The following is a 27,257-nucleotide window of genomic DNA, read 5'->3' as shown; positions in this document are numbered from 1 at the left end:
GGAAAAAAATAGACTACACGAGTTAGACTTGGCACGGCTCAAATTAGACGGAGAATTGAAGCTGGCAGAACAAAAAATAAACTTAGAACACTTACGGCTCAGAGAAGAGCGAGAGGAAAAACAGAGACAGAGGGATCTCGAAGAGAAAAGACTGGCATACGAACACGAGTGCAAACTAGCAGAGATAGAAATACGCAAACTGAACAAAAACCTAGGGGTGCCCGAGCCACCGCGCTCCCCGGGTACTACAGAACAGAAGGTCCACATCCCCAAGGATGTGGTCCGAGAATACCACCGGAACGACGACATACAGCAGTGGTTCAAGGCCTACGAGATCGCCATGACGGCCCACCGGATCGCTCGAAGTGACTGGGGAGCCGGGCTATGGGGAAGATTCGTCAATGAGGGCCGTGACGCCCTGCTGCAGCTTCCGGACCATCAAATGACGTCCTATGACCACATGAAGGCCGCCCTCCTCAGTCGATATGGGCTTACGCCCGAAATGTACCGCCAGAGGTTCCGCAACTGCACCCGGATCCCAGGTACAACTTGGTTGGAATACGTAAACTATTTCAGCAGAGCCTTCGAGGGGTGGATCAAGGGTAACAACGTAACCACCTACGAACAACTCTTCAATCTCATTGTGTGGGAGCACCTCTCCAACAACTGTTTCGTCGAGCTCAGGCAGCACCTCCTCGACAGTAAATTGACTGAACCACGGCAGCTCGCCACCGAGGCGGACCGGTGGGAGAGCACCCGAGTGGCCCGGAGTGGGCCGAATGAGCAGAGCAGAACCAACCAAGGTCATCATCGTCCCCGAGGAGGAGGAGGAGGAGGAGGAGGAGGAGGAGGAGGAGGAGGACAGGGCCGGGGCAGAGACGCTGTCCCGGCCGCTCCCGCTAACACCACCTCACCCCCAGCCGGCCGGGGAAACCCACCGATGCGCCCGGGGTTCCGAGCCAACGTTACGTGTCACCGATGCCAGCGAGTCGGCCACTATGCCAGTGACCCGACCTGCCCGAAGAACCAGACTCCCGGGCCCCGCCAGGTGGCGGCCGCCGCCCTAGGAGAAGAACAAGTCTCCGAAGACCCTGAAGCATACGAGTCGGAGCAGTTCGAGTGGGAACCTGCCGCCATGACCCTGGCCTGCCTAGGGGGAAGAGACATGGTCCCGCGGACTCCCCTGCCAGCCAACACTCGGAAGTACAGCCAATGGGTGAGCATAAATGGGCGCAAGGCCGAAGCCCTGCGTGACACCGGGGCCAGTGTGACGGCCGTCCGTTGTCACCTGGTGACCCCAGAACAAATCCTGCCAAACGTTCTTTGCCCCGTCCGATCGGCAGAAAATTCGGAGAGCCTGTGTCGGATGGCCTGCGTCCCCTTCGAATGGGGAGGAGTGTCCGGCATGCTAAAAGTAACTGTCCGCGACGATGCCCCCGTGGACTGCCTCCTGGGGAACGACCTCGAGAGCTCCCCGTGGGCAGCTGTTGAAAGAAGAGAGCATCTGGGGATGTTGGGTCTCCCGGACTGGGCGTGCGTAACCACCCGGTCCATGGCCACCCGCACCATCCCTAGACCGGAAGAACCCGAGTGGTCAGCACCCCCTCCCCCGATCGCTCCAGAAGAAGACTCCATCCATACCGACCACCCGGAACCAACCCCAGAGGGGTCCGCACAGCCCCCCGAACTTCCCGACCTGGCTCAGTGGCGTCAAGAAGGGGGGCCCACCCAAGAACAATTCCGGCAGGAGCAAAAGACCTGTCCCTCCCTCGAGGGACTGCGACAGCAAGCGCTCGCCCAGGGCCAAGGAGACACCACCGGGGCCCACTGGGTTTATTGGGACAATGATCTCTTGTACAGCGAACAAAGAATCGCAGAGCTGGGGGCCGGTCGAGTGCTGGTGGTGCCCCTCCACTTCAGAGACTTCCTGTTGAACTTGGCCCATGATGTCCCCCTGGCTGGGCACCTGGGGCAAGACAAAACCTACCACCGCCTGGTGACTCACTTTTTCTGGCCCAAAATGAGAAATGACGTCTCCAACCACTGCCGGTCCTGCCCGACCTGCCAGGCCAGCGGGAAGAGCGGCCGCAAACTCAAGGCACCCCTACAACCATTCCCCGTGGTGACCACCCCGTTCGAAAGGGTGGGAATAGACATTGTGGGGCCCCTGGACCCCCGAACAGCACAAGGGCATCGCTTCATCCTGGTCCTGGTGGACCACGCCACCCGCTATCCCGAGGCGGTCCCCCTTCGCACTGTAACAGCCCCAGTAGTGGGTCGAGCCTTAATGGGGATCTTTTCTCGAGTGGGCTTCCCCCGGGAAGTCGTCAGCGACAGGGGCACGAACTTCATTTCAAAGTATATGAAATCCCTCTGGCAGCAGTGCGGGGTCACTTACCGGTTCACAACCCCCTATCACCCCCAGGGAAACGGACTGGTTGATCGGTTCAACCGCACTCTCAAGGGGATGATCATGGGGCTAGAAGAACCCCTAGGCCGCCAGTGGGACGTGCTACTACCGTGCCTCCTCTTCGCCTACCGAGAAGTCCCCCAGAAGTCCCTCGGCTTCAGCCCCTTCGAACTCCTGTACGGACACCCCGTTCGCGGGCCTCTCAGCCTAGTGAAGGAGGAATGGGAAATGGCCCCCCTAAAAACCCCTCCAGACGTCTACAAATACCTCCTGACCCTCCGCAATCAGACCCGGCGATTCAGGGAGATCGCCAAAGCCAATCTTGAGGCCAGTCAAGAGGACATGAAGAAGTGGTACGATCAACATGCCTCCTCCATCGAGTTTGAACCGGGTCAGCAGGTATGGGTGATGTCCCCCACCGAACCGTGTGCCTTGCAGGACAAATGGACGGGGCCCTTCAAGGTGATCGAGCGCAAGAGCCCCGTCACCTATCTCATCGACCTGGAGTCCCCCCGGAACCCTCTCCGGGTTCTCCACGCCAACAGACTCAAACCACACTTCGCGCGCTCAGAGCTCAGCCTGCTGATGGCTACCGACAGTGGCACAGAAGGAGACTCCGAGCCCCTCCCTGACCTACTGAGGACCCGGGAAAGAGATGGTTCGGTGGACGGGGTCCGACTCTCCGAGGCCCTGACCCCGGAGCAGCGTCAAGATTGTCGGGCCCTCCTGCTGCCGTTCGCAACCCTGTTTTCTCTCACACCCGGAGTCACCTCCTGGTGCCTGCACGACGTGGACACTGGGGACAGTCCTCCTGTCCGACACCGGGCGTACCGGATCGGGTACGTACCTGCATCAAAGAAGAAGTCTCCAAGATGCTCGCCCTCGGGGTCATCGAACCTTCGGACAGTCCCTGGGCCAGCCCGGTCGTACTGGTCCCTAAGGCCGCGGCCCCGGGCACCACACCTGAGCTCCGATTCTGCATCGACTATCGGGGTCTGAACGCGGTCACCCGAACCGACGCTCACCCTATCCCCCGAGCAGATGAACTAGTCGACCGCATGGGGGCAGCCCGCTACCTAAGCATCTTCGACCTGACAGCAGGCTACTGGCTGATCGGCCTCACCCCCAGGGCCCAAGAACTTTCCGCTTTCTCCACCCCGGATGGGCACTACCATTTCACAGTGATGCCATTCGGCATGAAAAACGCTCCAGCCACTTTTCAAAGACTGGTGAACCAGGTATTGGCGGGCCTCGAAGAATTCAGCGCCGCCTACCTGGACGACATCGCGGTATACAGCCGCCACTGGACAGACCACCTCCACCACCTCCGAGAGGTCCTGCAGGCCCTCCAACAGGCCGGCCTCACAATAAAGGCCAGCAAGTGCCAAATCGGCCAGGGGTCCGTGACCTACCTCGGACACCAAGTGGGGAGCGGTCTGGTGGCCCCCCTTCAACTCAAGGTAGCTGCCATTCAGTCCTGGCAACCCCCCGAAACACAAACCGAGGTCCGAGCCTTTCTGGGACTCACCGGATACTACCGGCGGTTCGTGAAGGACTATGGCAGCATTGTGGGGCCCCTCACGGAACTCACGTCTAAGAACCACCCAAAAAGAGTCAACTGGACTCCCGACTGTCAAGCGGCCTTCGAGAAGCTGAAGGCCGCCATGTGCACCGCGCCTGTGCTCCAGGCCCCCGACTACAGCCGCGAGTTCATCGTTCAGACCGATGCCTCCGACCATGGTATTGGGGCCGTCCTCTCCCAACTGAACCCCGAGGGAGTCGACCAACCAGTGGCCTTCATCAGCAGACGCCTACTGCCCCGAGAGCAGCGCTGGAGCACTATTGAGCGGGAGGCCTTCGCCGTAGTGTGGGCCCTCAAGAAGCTCCGGCCTTACCTCTTCGGAACCCACTTCCGGGTACAAACAGATCATCGGCCCCTGCAATAAAGTCCACATTTGTAAAGCGCACAATCACCCGTAAGGGTCTCTAGGCGCTGGGGGCCGTCGGGAAGATTAAGCGAGCTATTGCCCAGATTAAGCGAGCTATTGCCCAGCAATGGCTAATGCAAATGCGGGGGGAGAATCCCAAACTATTGCGGTGGTCCATCTCCCTGCAGGGGATGGACTTCACTGTAGAGCATCGCCCTGGTCAAGACCACGCCAACGCGGACGGCCTGTCCCGCTTTTTCCGCCTCGACGAGGAAAGTCCCCAAGAGGATGGATGACTCTCCCCGCCTTCAGCTGGGGGGGACGCATGTTGGACAGGCCCCATGAAGGGCTCGCTCCCTCCCCGCATGACAGGACCCTGGTACCGGCCCTCCAGGTGCTACCCGCAGAAGCAACCCGCAACCCGTCCCCCATGGGACGTCGGCTCCCGGGAACCCCGGTGTCCCTGGCCTGGGCCACCGGCAGCCCCCTTGCCCGGGCCAGCCGCCATCTTGGACACTGTGCCACGAGGCCGCGTGGCCTCAGTTCGACCCCAACCCCGGGCCTGGCCAGGCCCCGACATCCCGGCACCACCATCCACCCAGGAGGTGAACGGACCACTTGGCAGGTCAATGGGAGTAAGAAGTGTCGATGGCTCCCTCCCGCCAGGTGCCGATCACCCCCAGCCTCCCCGGGCGCTGGCTCCACCCCCCTGCTGGGTGTCTGGACTCCCTCATCCCGGACCTCCCGACCTCCAAGAGCGAGGGTCCGGACATCAAAGAGTGCCAGACCTATAACTGAGGCAGCCCCAGAACAGGAAGGCAGTTGTATCCTGGAGTCGAGAGACACCGAGAAGAACTCATCCTTGACGGACTGCTGGCGCTGCCGCAGCCCTGCCTTGTGAACTATTGTCCTGCCTGCTGGCGCTGCCGCGGCCTTCTGCAACCTTCATCCTCGTGGGACCTGCTGGCGCTGCCGCGGCCCGTTGCAACCTTCATCCTCGTGGGACCTGCTGGCGCTGCCGCGGCCCGTTGTCACCGTCATCCTCGTTGGGACCTGCTGGCGCTTCCGCGGCCCGTTGCCACCTACGATCTCTTCGGGACCTGCTGGCGCTGCCGCGGTCCGATCCGACCGAAGGCCGAGCTCGAGGATTGTGAGCTACCGCCGTTTCACCTCAGTACCCGTAGGTACCAAGACTGTCCCGCTACCCCCTTTCCCTACTAGAGACTAGAATTGAGAGGATCATCGTGTCCTGATCTCCTTGTATCGTACCTTGCTTCAAGACTTGCCTATAAAAGGTGTTAATCTGATCTTCGTGTGGTATCCATCTGTGGGGGGGAAGTTACTTGTCTGTACGTTCGCTGGAGACGGCCCTCACCGGAGGCCTCTCCCCTTGTGCTCGGCCGACCCTCCAGGTCCCCGTCTAACAGGAAGCCTTCCTTCAGCGAGGTTTAGTTTAATCTGGTATGGGATGGTTTCCTTGTGCTCGGTTTAATTTAACCTAACATGGAATTTTTTTAATGAGTTGGTTTAGTTTAATGTGACATGGAATGGTTTGCTTCAGCGTGGTTTAATTCAATCTAACATGAAATGGTTTGATGGTGGTTTTATTTAATGTAGCAAGGAATGGTTTTGTTCAGCTCAGAGTACAAATTTATCATTGCTCTATTCCACTTTTAGTTTGACTGTGGTAAGAATTCTTGAGATTCCTCCATAACCGGGAAGCCAAGTCTGGTGGCTCAGTGGACTAATGCGCCCACTGTAGGGGCCTGTGTTTGACCTCGTGGTCACAGGTTGAAATCCCGGCGGGCCCACTCAGCCTTTCATCCATCTGAGGTCGATAAAATGAGTACCATTGAGTTGGGTAACAATGAGCATCTGTTTCTCAGTGCCAATATGACTACAGGTGAACGTGTGCTTTGCAAATACACGTTATGTTACGTTGTTTTTTTTTTATTTCAAAAGATTTTATTGTTATAAATAAGCAAATGAAGATACAGAATGTAAATAAAGTGATACATTTGTGAGCAATATAACAGACCATCAGAAGATGACATCCAATAATAAAACATATGAAATGCATCCATATATATAATAAATAAAAGTAGTCTGCTAGAAATAAAAATAGGCATTCATGAAGATCAAGCAGCTTAGCATATATGTAAACCATTCACAAATGTATCACTATCAGTTGATATAATCAGAAGAAGAAAAAAGCAGAAAAAGAAGGAAGAAAAGCGAGAGTAAGAGGGAGCAGATGGAAAAAAGAGGATACAGAGAAGAAAGAGGGGAAAAAAGGAAAGAAGGATTTCCCAATGAATAAACCTTAAAAATAAGGAATAAATCTGAACAAACAAGACACCATTCAACCAGACATAAGAAAGGGATATTGGTCAACCAACCCTTGTGAGGACAAATCCATGTAATTGTCGAGAGCGGTCCAGACCCCACTAGCAATCGACGGAGAGAGATGAGCTTGATCAACCGAAGTATGAGCACTGCGTAAGAAGGAAACCCAAGCCCACCAAGTATGATACGAAACAGAGGAGAAGGATTTCCATTCCATAAGAATTAATTTCACAGCGACGGTCAAGAGAAGATCTAATAATTGTAGCTCCATGGGTGCTAAGGGGAGAGGAGATGAAGCCGCAAGAGGGCCCAATAAAATTAATGGGAGAGAAAGTTGGAATTTAATATCAAAGATGAGCATAATATGCTTATGAATGAGGTCCCAATAGGGTTGGAGTAGAGAGCAGTTAAAAAACATATGTGCAAAATCTCCTGGCGATAATCCACAACTCCAGCATAGATTGTCTTCTTTGAGATTGAGCGAATGTAGGCGCACAGGTGTCCAATGAAGAAGATTGATAGAGAAAAATTTAGATTGCATTAACGATGGGGCGATTTTATTGCGAAGAGAAAGTTTGCCAATCATCTGCCATGTATCTGAAGAAATATGTTCAATGATACTATGTTCAAAATTACGTAACCATTTATGTTGAGCAACCGTATGAGGGGAAGATGAAGGCGTAGATAAAAATTTATACATTTTTGAGGCAACATGACCAGATTTTAACCAAATTTGAAAGAGAGTAACCGTAGAAGAAGTAGGGTGAAGACGTACTTTAGCAAGTGCCACCTTTATTTTAAGAAAAGTATAAAAATCTAAATTAGTTAAGGAGAATTGTTGAGCTAAAGAGGAAAAGGGTAGAGGCTCATCGTTAGGACCATAAAGATGTTTAACCAACGATATCCCTTTAGACGCCCAGTATGAAATCAAGGAAGGATCAATATTAATTTTAGAGTTCCGCCAAATAGACGACCATCTAGATTTATGAAGTGGAAACGCTACCAACTTGTCCACTTTTCGCACCGCAGACAGAGTATCTAAAATGATAGAGCGGGAAAAAGGGATAGATAAGGTAGACGCAGTGCTAAAAGATGCAGTCGGTAACGGAGAAGCCAATTCCTGTTCTATGAACAGCCAGGAAGGCACGTGACTAACGGGACAGGAAAACCAAAGAGCGCCTTGGGAAGCCAAAAAGGCAGTTTGGTATTTATCCCAGTCAGGCAGGTTAACCCCTCCCATATCATAGGGCTTCCGTAAGAATTTATAAGCCAATCTCGCTCGTTTATCATTCCATAAAAATGTAGACGTCAGAACGTCAACTTCATGAAAAAAGGAATCTGAAAGTTTCACCGGAAGCATAGAGGATACAAAGTTAACAATAGGTGTAATCATCATTTTAAGAGTCTGAAGACGACCCCACCAAGAAATGTGTTTCGGTGACCAGGTATCTAAAAGACGGCGCACTTTAAGAATAGTCTGGCTTTCCTTATAGGCAATTGTGTCATATAAAGTAGAACAGAAATAAATACCCAAGTATTTTAAGTGTTTAGACTGCCATTTGAAGCCAGCAGAACCCATATGTGTGGGGAAGCAATAGGCATTCAAAGGAAACAACTCTGTTTTCTCTTTACTTAAGGTGTATCCAGAAACCTTTGAGAAAAGGGCAATCGTATCTGAGATAGCAGGTATAGCCACTGCAATATCATCTGAAAAAATAAGGACGTCATCTGCGTATGCAGCAGTTTTGATGCAGTGAGAACCAAACGAAAAACCTTTAATATCCGGATTCAGCTCAATCAATCTAAGGAGAGGGTCAATGGATAACAAAAATAAAAGAGGGGATAAGGGACAACCCTGTCTGGTGCCCTGGCGAAGATTAAAAAAAGAAGACGTAGCACCATTAACACGTATATTAGCTCTGGGTTGGGCGTATAAGGACATAACCATGTTAATAAAGGAGTCACCAAGATTATGTGCATATAAGACGGCCCGTAGAAATGGCCAAGAAACCTTATCAAAGGCCTTTTCAGCATCAAGCGCCAAGGCTGCAGCAGGGAGAGTAGAACGTTTGGCAGCTCCAAGAATGTGACAGAATGTGCGAATATTATCCCGTGCAAGACGGCCTTTCACAAAGCCAGTTTGAGAGGAATGTACCAATGTAGGAATGAAGGATTCTAATCTCTTGGCCAAAATCTTAGCAAAGATCTTAGCTTCCATATTCAAAAGGGAAATGGGGCGAAAGTTTTTGGGATCTGAATGGTCTTTTCCCTCTTTAGGGATAACCACAATCGTAGCATCCGCCGCAGTACCAGAGGCAGATCCATTCTGAATAAAAGCATCAAACACAGACTGAAGCTTGGGAACAATTACAGGAAGAAAGGTTTTATAAAAAAGAATAGGGTAACCGTCAGGCCCTGGAGCTTTCCCCGAGCGAGTAGCCTTAATTGCGGAAGTAATTTCATCAGGAGTGATAGGGCCACCCAAAAGAGTAGTATCTTCCAGAGAAACCGATTTCATAGGAACAGATTTTAAGAATTCTTGACATTGTTCAAATGAGGCCTGATCAGAAGGTGAGTACAAGTTATTGTAAAAATCGCGAAAAACCTCAAGAATTTCCCCGGTCTGAAATTTTTTAACACCTAGATGATTAGTAATAGAAGAGATTTGGGAAGACTTAAAGGAAGAATCTTGGAATTTCAACGTAGCTGCGAGCATCTTTCCCGCTCTATTTTTTAACAATAACCTTTTGGATTTCTGAGCTTGAACCCCAATATAGGCTCTCTTAGTAACTATGGTGTTGTATTTGTATTTTAGGAGCTTTATTGACTGTAGGCAAGATGTATCTTTAGAGTGACGAAAGGAAGATTCCAGAGATTTAATGTTGGTAGCGAGATCTGCAAGTTCTTTTTTAACATCAGCATTCCTTTTAGCCATACATTTGATAGCCTGGCCTCTGAAAGTGCATTTGAACGAGTCCCAGAGAACAATCGGGGAGGAAACTGATCCTTCATTCTCCAGAAAAAAAGTGTCAATCGCGCTAGAAAATTCATCAACCTTGGTAGTGTCATATAAAAGTTCTGTGTTTAACCTCCAAGACCTAGCGTTCGATTTGGGAGCAAAGGACAAGAGAGTAAAAGTAACCGCGGCATGATCAGAAATCAGAATAGGATGAATAATCGGAGAGGAGGAAGCAGGAACAAGGGAAGAGTGAACTAGTAAGTAATCAATACGAGAGAAAGTGGAATGAGGTGAAGAGAAGAAGGAGAAATCACTACCAGTAGGATTATGAAGGCGCCATATGTCTTGCAGATGAGAAAGGGAGCACATATTAAGCATTTGTTTATGAGATTTGGGAGGACGAAATTGGAAAGCTGAATTCCTATCAAGAATGGGATCCATTACCAAATTAAAATCACCCCCAACAACAAGGTTACCGGAATGAGGCGTATCATTCAATTTTTTGGCAACTGATTTCCAAAAGGCCGGATCATCCTTATTAGGGGCGTAGATGTTCATAACATAAAGATCAGAAGAACCATCAGACAATCTAGTTAATAACCAACGACCTTCAGAATCGTGATCAGAAGAAACTATGGACAAACCTGAGTTCCTGGAAATCAAAGTGACAACCCCATTTCTTTTGCCACACGCATCAGAACAAACCACGTCTGAAACCCAATCCTTCTTCAAGAATAATGCTTCTTTGGTAGATATTTTTGTTTCCTGAAATAGGACTAAATCTGAAGAGAGAGATTTGCAATAATCCAAGATCTTGGATCGTTTCACAGGATGATTTAAGCCCTTAACATTAAGGGATAACACATTCAAGCCAGGCATTGACTAATATAGCAAACAATAACATAGGTTAAAAATAATAGACAGAAAGCAACCCACATGAAGACAACCGTCCAAGCATTCAACAACAATGTCCAAAAAGGAAAAACCATTGGGGAAATCCGAAAAGAGAAAAGAGAAAAGAAAGAAGAAGAAAGAAGAAAGAGAAGAGCCAGCAGAGAGGGTCTGAAAAAGACCAAATTCATACTAGGGGGGAATGTGGGACGACAACCAGGGTAGCCATCATAAGGAGCAAATAGAATAGAAATCTGCAAAGCCCCACTGTGTAGCAGGACGAAGTATAATTAATAGGGAAGAGATAAAACATGACTATGGAATAAAGTGAAATTAGAGGATTATAAGATATATCAACATGAAATTCTATGAGAACAACCTGCGTATAACATGCATGTAACAATATAATGGATAGGTATAAAGACATGTTTAAGAGTAAATAAAGCACATCCAGAAGACGCTATATATCTATCGGGGAAAAATACATAGAAGGAGTTATATCAATTACGCACTATGCAAGAAGCAAGAGGAAACAATTAATCACTCAATGGACGTAAAATACGTAAAGCTGGTTATGAGAGATGTAGGAATTCATATGAGAATATGGCAAATGTACCTGAATATTCAATAAAATATTAAAGAACTGTAAACTGCACTATTGACATAATCCTTAAATCCAATAAAATTATACATTAAGGAAAGAAATATACATTCATTGAGTGAACAAGCAGAAAATAAATAAGTGAAATAGACAAGTATAAGAAGCATATCACTAAAAACATAACTGGAAAAAAATAGGAATCATTGTAGCAATACCAGTAACAATCCATAAGACAGTACCGGAAAGAAATAAATGATGGAAGAGTCAAAATATATAACAGCAAAAGGAACACCAGAATATATCAATCCAACTAATATTAGATGGAGCAAAGGGAAAGAAAGGCCAATTATAAACAGGAAGACAAAGAAATATCATGGAAACTGCAGAGAAGGAATGAACCAAAACATAAATAAAGATAAGAAAGAAAAAGAAAACTAAAATAAACCACTGGTAACCAAAAATAAAACAAGAAAGACATAGAAACATTAACAGGACAGTCAAATTAAAAGGTAACCTAGAAAGTTAAGCAGCACCACAAAAAGATTCGAAAAAGGCACAAAGAGAGTACACCAAGCCATGGACAACCTGTAACATAAAGGGAGAGGGGGACAGGTATGAAAAGAACAAAGAAAAAGAAGAAGAACCACATCATCGTAGGAAAATAAAACATCGTATATAAGTTAAGTGACTCAAAACAGAACAATATTCGTGTACCCAGACACCACTACACCAAGGAAAGAAACAAACCTAACAGCTCTTAAAAAGGACAAACACATTACTCTGACATATACTGTCGCAGGCACAGAGGCGTCACGTATAAACGACATCACTAGTTGCAGAACTGTCTGCACTAAGAGAAAAGAGAGGTACAGGAGTAATCAACACAATAGAGGCAATATAGAAAACAAACAATCCACAGGAGAGTAAAGAGAGTAATGAGAGAATATCTAAAATGTGGTAACGAATGAAACAGCAGAAAGGGAGGAAGAGGAGTGAGAGTGAAGAAAGAAAACATATCGCACATATAATTGAGAACATCAAACAGAAAACTTCAGAACACAGAGAAGCAGTAAGAACGGTGGACCATCATGTCACCACCCAGATCTAAAAAGACAAACTTAAGAGATCTGAGAAAGAACAAACACATAACAGGCCTGGACATCTATCTCAAGTGCCGGAAGTACTAGAAGTACGCGAAGCGTCCATTTGAAGTTCCATCTGAAGCTCCATCTGATTATCCAAAAAGGATGCCAGGTCAGCAGGCTCATCGAAAACTCTGGAACGGCCTTTGAAGGTAATTCGAAACTTTGAGGGACCAGAGAAGGAAAAGGGGATATTCATCTCAGATAGTCGCTTCCGTAGGTTTAGAAAGCCCTTCCTTCTTATCACTGTATCTCTGGCAAAGTCTTGAGAAATGGAAATACGATGGCCATTCCAGGAAACATTCTTAACCTTCCTCATGTGCGCCAAAATTTGCTCCGTGTGCTGATGACGCAGTGGCTTAAAAATTATAGCCCTTGGTTGTGAGGCCGATTTGGAGCGGAAGGTGGGGACACGATGTGCTCGCTCTATCTCAAAGTCTCTTTGGAAAGAAATTTGCAATGTAGCCGGAAGCCAATTGGATATAAAATCAATCATAGAGAGAGCCTCTTTCTCAACTTCCTCAGGAAGGCCAAAAATGCGTAGATTGGATCTACGATTGCGATCCTCTTGCTCAGTGAGGTCTCTCCTCAATGCCGCCATTGAACGCTCTAGTTGGCCCATAGATCTAGAGTGTTCCTGCACAACATCTTCTGCACCGCTAATCCGTGTCTCTGTGGCGGAGACACGCAGGGAAAGAGCCTTAAATTCATTCCTGATGGCAGACACCTCAACTTGCAGCATATCCGTGTTTGTTTTGGTTGACTGAGCAATGTCATGAACATCATTCAAACGCGTCAGAATAGTCTCTAACGTGGACGCAGTGTCCTTCTGAGAAGACTCAGGCGTGGGAGATGGTTGTTTCAATCTCTTTAAAGAGGCTTTAGTATCTTTGGCATTTGAGGGCAAGCCCATATTCTCAGCCATACAGGTAAAGAACCAAAAAACAACAGCGTAACGAACACTGCAGATATCTAAAAACAGCAAAAGATTAAGGTGAGTGGGAGGGAGCCCACGTCACTCGAAGAAATTCTCAGCCAAAAGCACTAATAAAGCGCCTCCACAACCAACAGGGCAGAGCAAAATATATTGCCAAATATATGTGAGGGAAAAAAAACAGGATATAACAAAACTCCTCTAAAATAAGCCACTGCGTAATAAAGTAAAGCGCTGTCAAAATGCACTATTGAAAAGGTAAAAAATCACTGACCAGATGAGAAACATCGTAAAAGTCACGAAAGGGGTCAGGAATAACCAACCAGGGTCTGTTCCGACTTATTTCCGTCAAATGTGTGACAAGCGCGCTGTCAGCTGAGGAGAAATTCCGATCTCCGTCACAGGAATGCAAGATGGCGACCATCCGTCAGAAGTGCCGAGCAGTGTAAACAGCCGGAGAGAAACAGCATTCCACCAGCTGTCAAGGACGGAGAAAGATCGTAAATAACACACGACGTGTTCCTGCAGGCATAGACGTCTCTCCCGGGATATGGGGTTTCTGTAATCAGCTGAAAAAGCTCCGAGGGCCCCTGTTCATCACGGAGCTCAAGCGCAGACCGCCATGTCACCGCGGCGCGCAAGCCACGCCCCCCACGTTATGTTACGTTGTAACTGCAGGGTATGGTTCCAGGGCCACGGTTTAAGGAGCTCAGTTCTGTGCACACTCTGAGTTAGAGCAGACCAGTGGACTGCAGCACTAACACAAACCCACCATGCTATTCTTTGCGCAGGCAAGGGCTTCACTTTTCTTATCAGCGAAAATCAAAACAGTTTGTTCATCTTGCACACACCACACCCAAACTTTGCACTTAGAAACCTGGAATTGTAGTTGTAAAAGTTTATTTTAAAACCCTTAATCTTGTGCAGATAAAATGTACGGCAACAAAACGGAATAAAATTATAATAAAAATATTTCAAACATTATTTTGCATGTTAAATGGCCTCCCAATGCTATGTTTAAACTCTAAGCTGATTTAACAGGCTGAAACTTTATCTATAACTCCTGCCAGTTGAGTACTTGGAAGGGAGTGCACATCATACCTTTTGAAACAGGAAGTCTGGCTGTTTGTTATCAGAGTTTGGCCATGGAAGGACAGGCCTGTGCTTCGGCCAAGAAGACGAGACCCTGCAGGGCTCCCGGCTTCTACAGCTCGCTCGCGGATTGAGCGCGAAATCCGGATTGGGAATCAGCAGACCAGCTTTCAATCATCTTTCGAGCAGAGACCTCTCCTAATTAATGGTCAACAACCCGGGTTTTTATAGGGTTTTGGTGATTGTTTTACAAAACAAATCTCTCTAGTCTGGACCATCAGAGCCTAATTTACATAAGGTAACGCCACATCTTTACATTAATAATCAGCGCCATGTTGGCCTTGAGTTCTAAAATGTCAGCGAACGCTGGCGGCATCCATGTTTAATCAGAAGTTGACACAGAAAAGGAATCTCACACTTTCCAATACAGACACTTTTTGAATTGAGAACAAATCAAACTTCAGCGAACAAATTACTCAGGGTGGGAACTATCATAGTGTTCACAACATCTGGAAGGCAAACCAACACCGGTCATCCTTTGGCATTTAAGCATTGCTTGATCTCAAAAAGACCTTGTCTTGAGCTATTGATGACAAGGCTCAGATCTGGGGAGAAAAGGGGGTGTCTGCTTGCAAGTGTAAGCCTTTTTTGTGATTTGAACTCATAAAATCCAGCTTTCTGATGAATCCAGACCTGTCGTAAGAGCCTGACCAACGTAGGCGGTCTGATAGGCGCTTCCAATGAGAAGATGTCTTGGGCTCCAGACCCAGTTACCAGCAGACTCTGCTCCCAATTCAAGCTGCTCGTCTTAACACTTTACTCCTCAAAGCTGGTATTGGTGCGGGAAGTGTCAACACCCCAAATGAATCCCCTGTTAATGACATATCCTTTAAAAACGTTGAACCCCTGATCTTTCTTCTGCAGTCGCTGGATCCCTACACCAGGGTCTTCAACAGCATAATCAAACTGAGTTACTCCGGATCTGAGTTTATTTTTTAATTTCTTTATTTGTTTCATGGTGAACTTAATGCCAGATATTTTCTGGGACAGATTGGCATGAGAAGATTTATTAAAGAACCATAAAACTTTCTCATCTTTATTGCTTCTTCGGATTAGGCCAACTGAGTCTCTAAGGCCCTTCCTCCACAACACTGAAGGACATTTGAAAAACTCTGGTCTACGACTCATATTTGTTTCCGCCATCATCACGTTTGTAGTGTGAGGACGGTTATCTTTGCCAGCATTCATCATGCACTCTTGAGAACATATGAAATGCAGAGAAGTTAGCTCATACATAAGTTAGCAGGAACAAATCTATAGTGACGAGTTCTTGTGAAGAGGCTGCGCGGCTGAGAAGCATAGTCCGTATAAGGAGTGACCTAACTTAGCCAATGGTGGAACAGAGTCTCAGGGGCCTCGCTTCCCCACCAAAACACAGAACACATGGTATGTGTAGTAGTTTCCCTTTAAGTTTGTTCCACAAGCTCTGTATTGCGATGATGTCATTGCCATGACAATGGAATGCTGTTGTTTGAATGCCAGGAGAGCAGTTCCTGGAAGCTGTGGAGATGAACAGTCATTAAAGTACATGCTCTTACTCCTACCTTGTGTGGCGTAATCACTTCAGTATCCCCATAGAGTAGACTGAGGTAATGGTTTCGCCTTTCCTTCTCCATAAAAGTAGTCCTTCATCTCCGCTTGTTGTCACACCGTGTGCTAGTAATGCCAACAACTTGGGCGGGATAGGCCTGGTCCCCACCACCTCACTTTCTGTACTGAGTGAGCCGGGCTTCTGCTTCGTGAGCTAGGATGCTGGAGGAAGAGACCTCGGTACCACTCCTTGAGGGATGTGCCTTTTGTTATGGGCGCGTGCCATGTCCAGCTGTCTGCCTATAGGCTCTTTAGGGCTCTCACTGCATTGCTCTGATCATCAGGCAGAAATATGTGTAGAGAGATGCAGAGCCAAAAATCAGTGCCACCAACATGAATCCTACCCCCCCACCCCCAATTAAAAAACATGTTACGGTAACAACATACATGTAGTGATGCACTGGACCTCAAGACTGAGCCGTCCATCAACCGCCTTTACTGGTTCTAGAGCTTAGCTTTCAATCCACGGTGTCAGTAAGCTGTGGGTAAATGTCCATGTAATTCCATTGTCTCCTAGGTCTAACCAGCCTGCTGCAACGTTTTCTCGGCCATCTGGTAGTCTAACTCTATGGTGACCGTGATATGGGTACTAGATGGACGTATGTCATTGACCACTGAATCTGGGACTGACTTCCAAGATGTGCGTGGCAGATCAGTCCTCTTTGTGGCAAAGAGTTCAACCTGTCTCGCATCAGGGCCTCTTCCTCCTGTGCCGTCACCGCATCCAGTATTTTTTCTATGTTCTCTGTGGAGCCTTCGTCCTTGCCGTACCGTCTTTGATGAAGACGCCCATTTTTGTACAGTACACGTGTTTGCTGGTGTCTTTTCTCTTTTCCTTATGAATGGTTCTCCCAAACACCTCTACCTGATGCCCTCTTGGCCATCAGTGGTTTTGTGATCCTCACAGCCTCTTTATATGGTACTTGCAACCACCACTTACTCCTTGTAATTCGTCCTGTGTGCTGGGATCTCAAACTGCTGATAATCCAACTGAGTAACTAGGTCTGTTCAATTTAAAAAGGTTGCTGGTGGTGTCACACCTTGTGTCATTAGGTTCACTGCTCCATCTTTGGTACAAGGATGACTTGTTGTTTCGTCTGGCCATCCAGCTTCTGTTACCTGTGACGTCAGATAGTTACGGATGGGAAAATGTCATGTTTTTCTTGTGTGAGAGTGCACAGCCTGCTCTACAGTGCCATTGCATGAGTTTTTTGATCAAAGAGTTTCTGCATCTCATTGCAGAAGGTGGTAAAGTTGTACAAAGTAGGATTATCAACCAATTTTTCCTTCTAAGTAGAATAGAACATAGGCCACTCTGGATTGGTCATCTGGGGAGGTAGCAGGCTGCAGAGGAAGTCCCGTTGGCACTGGTTGAGGAACACTGCATGCTGGGCGGATAATGGGGGGGGGCGAGAGGGGCGCTAGTGGTATGGGTGGCTGAAGGAAGCAGCTGGGGCCTTGAGCAGCAAACGTGGAAGTGCCACTGATGGAAAAGCGTGTGGTGACCTCTGCCACCCTGCTGGTGGTGGTGAAGTCCATGGATCTTGAGTGTGTGGTGGCCCACGAATAGTCGCCGCCACTTCCTGACAAACTTCCAAGGCTTCTGACCACAGTCTCGGAATGTTAAATCACCCCGCGCAGTCATCCTGCTGAAATGGTGGCACGGTTTCCATAATTCTACTTTAGATCCATCACTCAAGCAGGAGGTGACGCCTGGGCGGGCAGTCTGTGGTACACTTGCCTGGAGTAACTAGATCCATTATAAGCGTTGAGATTCCCCCAACCCACTCCCCCCCCCCCACGAAACCCCCTCAATTCCCCACAACCTGCCAGCTGTACAACTGGTCACTGGATGTACCCAGGGAAACCCGGAAGTGACCTACAAATGCCAGTTCTAGGGGTTCTGGATTCAGCCACTCTTTTCAGCACATGGTCACCTCCTTGCACAGATGGAAAATCTCCAGATTATTGTGAACTTTGTAAAAATAAAGTCTTCAGTAAGTATCATACACAGGGGCGGGGCGTTCAGCAGCCTGCTCAATGTGTTCCCCGCCCAAAAACTCTCCCCCAGGAATATCAGTCCCAATGTTGAGTATCATCTACGTAACACACACATTAATTTGTATGTCCCTTTGTACTTGATTGAAAACAATAGCACACGTACACATTGCCTAAAGTCTTCGCTCACCCACACGTGCACTTTTTCTCTGGAGGGAGATCCCATTTCTCGTTCTTCTCAGCTGAGTGAGGTGTTCCTTGACACATTTCTGGGAGCCCTGGGCACTGTCAGCAGCAGAGGCAGCCTGCAAGGCTACGCGTTGGCCATCAGAGCTCTTTCATAGTCTTAGGCACGTAAGAAGATCTCCGGAGTTTCACAGGTCTCAGGTAGCTGCAAGGATTGCTATTAGTGTCTTGTAGGGCAGACACTGACTTCATTGTGTGTTTCTTTACAGGTGTCTCTTCGGAAACAGAAGACCCTCACAATGAAAGTCCAATTGTAAGAACTGCAGGAAAAGTCTGCGGTAAGTGTAGTTTTACCATCGTATGACGTACCACACATGGGTGTAAATATCCTTGGCTTCTCACTCTACGCATCCAGATCATGGACTTTGTCCACAACATCCATCTGATGGACTCAGTTGATACTTCACAGCAGAAATTTGTGAATTGGGTTTAGTGCCCCATGTCTCTGGAATTAAATAGAAGTGAAATGACCAGGGGCCATAGATCTTGAAGTGTCACGCGCCATGTGGGGAGATATAGAGAGAAAATTCAGCTGTATTCAAATTTAAATACATTTTTTTCAAAATAAACTAAAAGGAGAAATGGAAGCAGAAAAGTTAATGGTTTATAAAACTTTTAATAGAACAGAATTCTTTCTAAAGTCTAAAATTCCCTGAGTAAGTGCTCTCCTTTACTGCTCCCTGTCTCTCTCGTTCAGACTTTCTTCGGATTGCTTTCACTCCCTGAATCGCAAGCTCCCTTGTTAATCACTCATTCACTCAACCACTAACTTCTTCACTATGAAGATGACTTACCCCTTTTTTCAGTCATTCACTTACCAGTCCAGACAACCTACTTGATGTGATGCAGAGCCTGTTCTAGTGCCTTGTCCCAAACAGAAGGCCTGTCCGTCTTGTCTTTTATTCTTTGCTGTGATACTGACTGTCATTCTTTTCAGGTGTTCTGGACAAACTTCTCCTCCTGCTGCGCCTGACAGCCTTCCTGGGCTCCTGGGTTACACTGCTGGTCTATTTCATTTATGGTGAGTGCAAGAAAGAGCTGAATATTGGCCATACTTTTTAATCAAGTCAAAAATACATTTTTGACCCCAGCGGCAGAAATAAAGTTATCAATAAAACACATAAAATACACAATAAAGAGATCAAATCCAGCATGCTCACATTAAGACTACCTAGTGAGAGAATTCATATCAGTAACAAATATAAAATCAAACAACAACAGGACTGTGAGAGAAGAAACAGACAAGCAACAGCAGAAAAATAAAAAGCAGTACAACATAAAAGTGCAAATTGTTTGCCAGAGGCTGCAGCTTTTAGGTTTTGGTGTCACGGGTAGAGCTGCACTTAAGTTGTGGTAACGACTTGCGTTGTAAATGGAATGCGTGGTTCAGACACATTCGTTGCCACAGAATACTGCCAAGTAAACATAAGAGTCCACCACGGGATTGGCGTGCTTTTTAGTGAAACTTTGATTATCTTTTCTGAGGAATGCGTTCCACAAAGGTCAATTACAAAAAATAAAAGACCAGCTCAAATAATCTACCGCTTCTGTAATTGACTGTCTGATAGTCACGTGTATGTTATTGAAACCTAAAGAATATCTGTTGTGTTTTGATATATGGAGTCGTAATAAGGAGAAGTTGCAAGTTACCGCAGAGGTTTGTCCTATTTTGAATAAATGAACCAAGTTTGAATCAGTGGAATTGCAGATTATTTGCTACCTAAACATAATCAAGATAGAGAAGGAGCAACCCTGCCTCACTGATCGTCATGCAGCGCTGCACGAGAATCTGCACCACCGCGCAAATGGAGACACAATAAAGAGTGCCACGCAAGAGTTACGAGGCAATGATGTCATCCGCTGTGCTCGTACAAACAGATTTTCTGCAACAGTTAGTGTTGTGCCAGGGTCCCTAAATTTTTGTTTTTTTTGTTGCTTGAAATTGGCTCTCAGATTACATCCTCCAGTGAAAATGTCTGAGATGAAAACCATATAAGGTTATCCCACATATATCTCTTGCCCCTTGTTCGCCCCTAGTTTCATGTGGTGTAGGATTCCACTCGAAGCCAGGTCACAGAAATGTAGTCAATCTGGCTTTCTGTGACTACCTGAGGGTGTTTGCACTTTTCCAACCCTGTTATGGCCCCTGTGAGTATTGTAGGGAATGGCACTCCACTGAGGTTTTTGTTATTTTTTTTGGGGATGCTGCACTCATGTCAACTTTTGTTACAAAATCATCTTTTGCGCTTGAGAGGTTATCAGTACTACTGTTTGGGTTGCACTAGTGCTCACTCAAAACTGTAGTCATTTGGTCCTGGTGAGCTGAAAATAACTTTTACTTGGGTGGCAGTGGAGAGACCTACATCCTTAACCATATGATGTGGAGCCTGAGTTCTGGCTTTCAACCCTTCTAGGGAGTATCCGGTCTCAAAAGAGGACCTGGCACAAGGCGTGCCCACAACTTATTCTGCCCTTCACTTGGGGCATCGGGACCGGATGTCCAGGAGAAACAGGCGAAGAAGGGAAATTGCAGTGGAATGGGATCTGAGGGTGCTGTGGCACTGTGAATGGTTGATGATGACACAGAGTGCCGCGCTGGGATAGGTCTGTTGTTGTGAAGTACCGCACTAAGATTGGTTGAAGAGCCAGTAAATATTACATTGGCACAGAGCGGCTCTGAAGTCCCGGTAACCGCTACCTCCCACTATGAATGGTCAGGTAGGAGGTGTGGAAGGGTGTTATTGGAGGAGGTGGCGTCTAGTGGCGTAGCCTATGCGGGCTGTTCAAGTGTTGGGTTTTTCTCAAACTCTGGTCACAGAATGCCAGTGTTAATATCATAATTAAATAATGCCTAATAAGTCACTTCTCCTGTTTAATCTTTGCAGATTTCTGTGCCTATGAAAAACCAGCCCACTTTGAGTTGACCATCTCACTTGCTGTTGTGGTGCCAACCGTGCTCTTCATTCCTATCTGCTGCTGCTGCTGGCGGTACAGCCGATGTAAGTGGTTGTGTCAAATTCATGATGGGGGAGTTGTGCAGAGTTTCTGTAGCCTCAAGTGCACTAACTTCGGAATTGGCAAACCTCTAACTCTGTTCAAACACCAATGGCCAAGCTGCATTCCTTTCCTCTGCCCCTATCAGGGCTGGCACCAGGGCGGTGCAATCAGTGCGACTGCACCGGGCTCTGACTTGTGTTTGCAGCCTCCAGCAATTCTCAAGCAACAATAAAAATGTCAAGATGACTCCAGTGATTAATGTTCTTCCTAGAGAGAGATCAGAGGTTTGTCTACTGTGGGTTTTGGCTCTTGGTATGGTAGGGCAGTGATTTAATATGCCTGCTGCAAAGAACATGTACTACGCAGATCACAAAGTGCATATAATGTAAATAGGTGAGTGGGTTACTGCTTTTGTCAGAGAGATTATTTTGTTACTTGCAGTTTATAAGTTAAAATCCTAATATAGAACAGTGAGCTATTAACCGTCTTCCAAGAGCCGCATGCAAACTGCAAGGTATAGATTACAGAGTTATGATTTTGTTCGCTAGTCTTTTGTTATCCTAATGTCGGAAAAAGGGTTCATTTGGATAGAAATCCATTCTTATTATTAAAGAGAACCACCAACCATGATGTGCTTCTCCAGACCAAGCATATTTAAACTATACTGCCTACCTGTATGGGTGACATGTGACCTTGTAGTCCTCTGTCGGATTGGTGTCAGTACAACGCGTTGTATTACAACGCATTCCGTTACAACGCAGATTTTACAACGCAGGATCCATTACAACGGATGTCATTACAATGCATGGCATTACATCGCAGATGCTATTACAACGCATGGCATTACATCGTAAGTATAGGTAAGTTGAATTTTTTGTTAAAAATGTTATTTAGTTTATTGTAAATAATTTTTTTTAAATAATTTAATTAAAAGACATTTAAAAATTGTCATTAATTTAATAAAATAATATCTATTTAATAAATGTAAATATAATAAAAATTGTAATTTAATTTAATTAAAAAAAGTAATTAGTTTAATGTACATATTTTTTATAATGAAATTAAATTAATAATATTAATTTATTTTATTTAATTAATTTAATAAAAAATGTTTTTAATGTAAAATAATTAATTTAATTTATTAAATATATTTCAATTAATTTTAAAATGGTAAATATAATTTAATTATCCCTAAACCCAAACCCTGCCCTAAAACCTAAAAACACCCCTGTACCCCAAAACCCAAACCCTACCCTAAAACCTAAAAACACCCCTGTACCCCAAAACCCAAACCCTGCCCTAAAACCTAAAAACACCCCTGTACCCCAAAACCCAAACCCTGCCCTAAAACCTAAAAACACCCCTGTACCTCAAAACCCAAACCCTACCCTAAAACCTAAAAACACCCCTGTACCCCAAAACCCACACCCTGCCCTAAAACCTAAAAACACCCCTGTACCCCAAAACCCAAACCCTACCCTAAAACCTAAAAACACCCCTGTACCCCAAAACCCAAACCCTGCCCTAAAACTTAAAAACACCCCTGTACCCCAAAACCCAAACCCTGCCCTAAAACCTAAAAACACCCCTGTACCCCAAAACCCAAACCCTACCCTAAAACCTAAAAACACCCCTGTACCCCAAAACCCAAACCCTGCCCTAAAACCTAAAAGCACTCCTGTACCCCAAAACCCAAACCCTGCCCTAAAACCTAAAAACACCCCTGTACCCCAAAACCCAAACCCTACCCTAAAACCTAAAAACACCCCTGTACCCCAAAACCCAAACCCTGCCCTAAAACCTATAAATACCCAAACACCCCAAAACATATACCTCAGTACCCCAAAACATATACTCCTATACTCATACTTATTTAAAAAATCACTTAAATTAATATATTTAATTTATAATATTTAAAAACAAAAATAAATATTTTTTTTTATAATTAATAATAATTAAATCAATTAAATAATATTAAATGAAATAAAAAAAAATGTAAATACTTACCAATACTTACGATGTAATAGTATGCGTTGTAATAGCATCTGCGATGTAATGCCATGCATTGTAATGACATCCGATGTAATGGATCCCGCGTTGTAAAATCTGTGTTGTAACGGAATGCTACGTAAAAGTTGCGTTGTAGGTGTAACATACCGTCCTCTGTCATATGTAACATTTCCTACAAACTTATTTACAAACCTAAGATTGATTTTCACGGTGTAGTGTGTGTGATGTAAAGTGCTCTGACACCCTGCACTGGTATGAGTGGCGCTATAAAATGAATTAAATGCATCTGAGAGAAAGTGGTTATGGAGACTTGCGGGGCACTGTTAAAGGGTGGTAGTAAGGGAATCCGTGGCAGAGGAGGCCATTGGGGGGACGCCAACAAACATTGTTGCACAGGGCGCCACCAGCGCTAAGCTGGCCCTGGCCTTTATTAAATCATTTTGGTTTGGTCATGGTCTATCGGAGGGTGGAGATGATGCTCATACCATGTGGAGCATCACGTAACTTTGTCACTAGTCATTCAGTTAAAGGGAAATAGTATACGGGGCAAGTTCGCTCCACACCTGACTGATCGGAGCCGTGGATTTTTCTGGTGCCCAGAGGCTCACAGGTGACACTGTTAAATGATGATTAGCTTGCCGTCAAGAGAAGCATGTTTCCAACTATGTAGAAAAGAACTATACCAAATATCTGACGGGTGCTAGAATAAAGAGTCCGCCCATCTTAACTTAAATGAAGCTACTTAGATTAAAGTGAGTGTGTCCTTACACCACAAAGTAGCCAACCTATAAAAGAAAATGTATTGCAGATTGTGGTCTGATCCTTGCGATGTGAGGAGGAGAGTGACTCTACGGAGATCAGTCTCTTGTATCATCCACAAATGGGATTTAAACTGTGGTCCTCCTAAAAGCCCACAATTTAAAAAAAAATGGGAACTTGACTATGTCTAGAAAAGGCAACTCCGAAGACCTTGCATAAGCTTCCACCATCACGCTTTGTTCTTCTGGTAGAATGAGTGTCTCACTATTCCAGGCTCCGTGCTGGGTCTGTCGCCGCCATCTTGTTTTGGTTTTAATTTCACTTCCCGATGTTTGGCGCTGATGCCGGAATAGCTCAGTCTCCAGGCTTGTTTTCATTCACACTCCTATCACTGCATGATTGGATCACACAGAAGCGGGTCTACCATTTGCAGCAGCAGCGAGGTGCTGTGGCGGTTCCCCAGATGTGGTGACCAGGATGGACCCTGTTGTCTTCCTAGTCTGGTGAGATTTGGACTCTGAGGCCATCCATAGGTTAGAACATATTCAAGTTATTATTCGCCTCAGACTTGAGAATTTGGAAGAATCGGGGAGTGGGGACAGCATTGACTAAAGTTGCACCACCAGCTGGAAATGTAAAGTGCCCTGTAGCGAGTCGTAGATACGTTACCTGGGATCGCCCTACAATAGTGCAACAAGATTCATTGCTCGTAAATGTTTTTGCTGGTGTCCTGTTTTCTGATGTTTGTGCTAGAAGCCCTAGTGACTCTTTTCTGTTTCATTTCTTTAAGGGCTCGAGAGACCCGGCAATAATGGTGTGACGGAAGAGCGCACTATGGAGATGGGGACTTTGCTTGAGAACGATCCAGGTGGCACTTAACCCCTTCCATGCTGATGACGAGCTGAGATCGTCACAGCGTTACCTGCCGTGTGCTGATGACGAGCTGAGCTCGTCATGAATCGCGGTAATTTGAAAACTGCTGCATACAGCGGGAAAAACGGCCGCACGCATGTGGTTAAATGACCCTGCGGTGTGATAGAGGTTTATATCGTTGATGCTCTGATTCTGAAACTTGCTCTGGACTGTACAAAGAGAGGTGTGTAGTGGCCCTTCTTCTTGAACCGGTAGCTCCTCTCATGGTCCTTGTTGTTGAACCGGGAGCCCATCTCACGCAGTGCGTGAGCCCCTCTCACTATGCATGATTGACCCGTCTTTGGGATCTGAGCTCCTCTCCATGGAAGGAGACCCTCTTCCTCACAGTTTTATTCCATGAACTGTTTACTGTGTCCTCCTGGGCAAGAAGAACCATCTCCCTCTCCTTGGCTGCATGCTTTTGTTTACTGACGGCTCTGAGGAGTTCAGAGAGCTGGCACTTTGTATTGATACAGCTTGTGTTTATGCAAAACCTCTCCATAAGCTTACTTCTACATTAGATAGTTAAATATATATATTATATATACATTTATATTTATGAAGCACTAATCTTGTGAAAACATACCGACAGAGACCCGCTGTGTTAAAAAGGGATCTGGTGCCTTGCCTCAGCCAACCTGAGAGTATATTTGAGGATAGAAAATGTAAATGTCTTTTAGACTTTTATCCTCAGCACTGTATTATAACACTGGCATCAAGGGACAGCGGAGAAGCATAGACGTCATAGTCAACTGGTGCTGCCAGGGGGTAATAATGATAATCCACATTTGTAAAGCGTGAACAATCACCCGTAAGGGTCTCTAGGTGCTAGGGGTCGTCAGGAAGATTAAGCAAGCTATTACCCAGAGTCACACGGTGCTGGGCTAATCTGCCGCCGGCGCCGGGGATCGAACCGTGATTCCAGCGTCAGTCGCCCTGGCCGCGGCGCCACACCTCTATGTAGAATATGCTGCCCCTGCTCTGCTGCTGCGACCCCTGGGGATACCCCTGTGACCAGCAAGTAAACTGGGCTCTGTGGACTGTCTGCATTTTGCACTTCTTACCTTCCCCCAAACCCTTCACGGCAAAGAGAAGGCGATAGAGGGGTCAAGGATGGAATACAGAGTCATGTCTCTGATGTCATTGGGAGGCGGAGGTCAAAGGTTACTTGAAGTCACTTGTATTACCTCTGGCATTTTGGTGAATTAACATCTATGAATGGAATTCATAATCTTGAATTGTACAAATGCCTTTTCTGAGTATTTATGTGGGGCTGGGGTAGTCTGACCTAGGATCAGAGCTGCCTGGCTTTGTATGGGTGACCTCACAGCAGAAAGGCGGGCATCCTTCCCTGTCTGGTCATGGCATTAGCTGTGTGTGGATCATACAAGGGTTCTCAGCCAGAGGAGGCCACTGCAAGCAGCCATAGGTCAGGCCCAGGCTGAGGGCCAGAAGCCTCCACACATAGCCTGCATACATTAAAGCCTTTACAGAGTAAAATAGGGATTCACAACCTGGGGATGCCTGCTGCCCCCAGGGGGTGTAAAATGGAATTTAGGCAGGTGCGACTGAGAGGGGAAAGTATGTGAAATAATTCATATTTGCATTTTATGCACTGAGTGAATAAATTATTTTTGTAGTTCAATTTCTGCACCCGCAGGACTGTATGTTGTTGAATCTGTGGTTTTAAACATAAAAATGGGACTATTCATCTGCAAATGTGATATTACTTTTTTATTATTATTTGTTATTAATCCAACATTTCTTAAGGGGACGGGGCATAGAAAAAGTTGGGTACCCCTGGAGTAAAATGAGTGTAATCAAATACAACTGCAGCTCGGGACCGTCCGACACACCAGCACTGCCTATCGCCAGCCTACTCCAGATGCACTGACCGAGAGGTATCCGTGTTTGCACAGCCGCACTCACTAATGTCACTATTATTTTCAGGTGTCTGTATATATGTTAACGTGGTTTAGATTTTTTTTTTTTGTAAATGTCATACTATTTAATGTATTTGTATGAATTTGTATAGAATAAAAAAGTGCAAATTAAACCATTTTTATGTCATATCTTTCATCAATTTTGAGATATTTACGTGATAACGTACCATGCGATAGCTGCCTTGATGCTAGCTAAGCCCTCTTCTCGCAGCCAGCCCACCTTATGAATTAGCACCATGGTTTGTCTGATATGTGCCTGTGGTGTCTCTTTGTCCCTTAGGTACCCCTGTGGGGTCCCTGTGTCTTTGTAGTATCCCTGTGGTATCCCTGTGTCAACCCAATGTCCTCATGGTATCCTGTGGTACACCTATGCTTCTGTGGTGTCCCTGTAGCACCCCTGTGTCATCCCTGTAGCACCCCTGTGTCATCCTTGTGGTAT

The 27,257-nt window shown here is 46.3% G+C and overlaps 1 protein-coding gene across 3 annotated transcripts in view; it reads left to right on the top strand.

The window, feature by feature from the left end:
• Nucleotides 1-26,910, top strand: part of LOC144821552 (uncharacterized) — a 57,739-nt gene extending 30,829 nt beyond the window's left edge. For all 3 annotated transcript variants that reach the window (XM_078678734.1, XM_078678735.1, XM_078678733.1), the window contains 4 exons: nt 18,407-18,475; nt 19,135-19,218; nt 21,083-21,196; nt 24,754-26,910. In XM_078678734.1, the coding sequence (XP_078534860.1) occupies nt 18,407-18,475; nt 19,135-19,218; nt 21,083-21,196; nt 24,754-24,842 (356 nt within the window). In that variant the 3' untranslated portion in view covers nt 24,843-26,910. The remainder of the gene's footprint in view (nt 1-18,406; nt 18,476-19,134; nt 19,219-21,082; nt 21,197-24,753) is intronic.
• Nucleotides 26,911-27,257: the final 347 nt, after the last annotated feature.

Source organism: Lissotriton helveticus, chromosome 2_2, assembly GCF_964261635.1.
Source record: "Lissotriton helveticus chromosome 2_2, aLisHel1.1, whole genome shotgun sequence".
In the NCBI taxonomy this organism is placed as follows: domain Eukaryota; kingdom Metazoa; phylum Chordata; class Amphibia; order Caudata; family Salamandridae; genus Lissotriton; species Lissotriton helveticus.
This window is presented reverse-complemented; position numbering and strand designations above follow the sequence as displayed.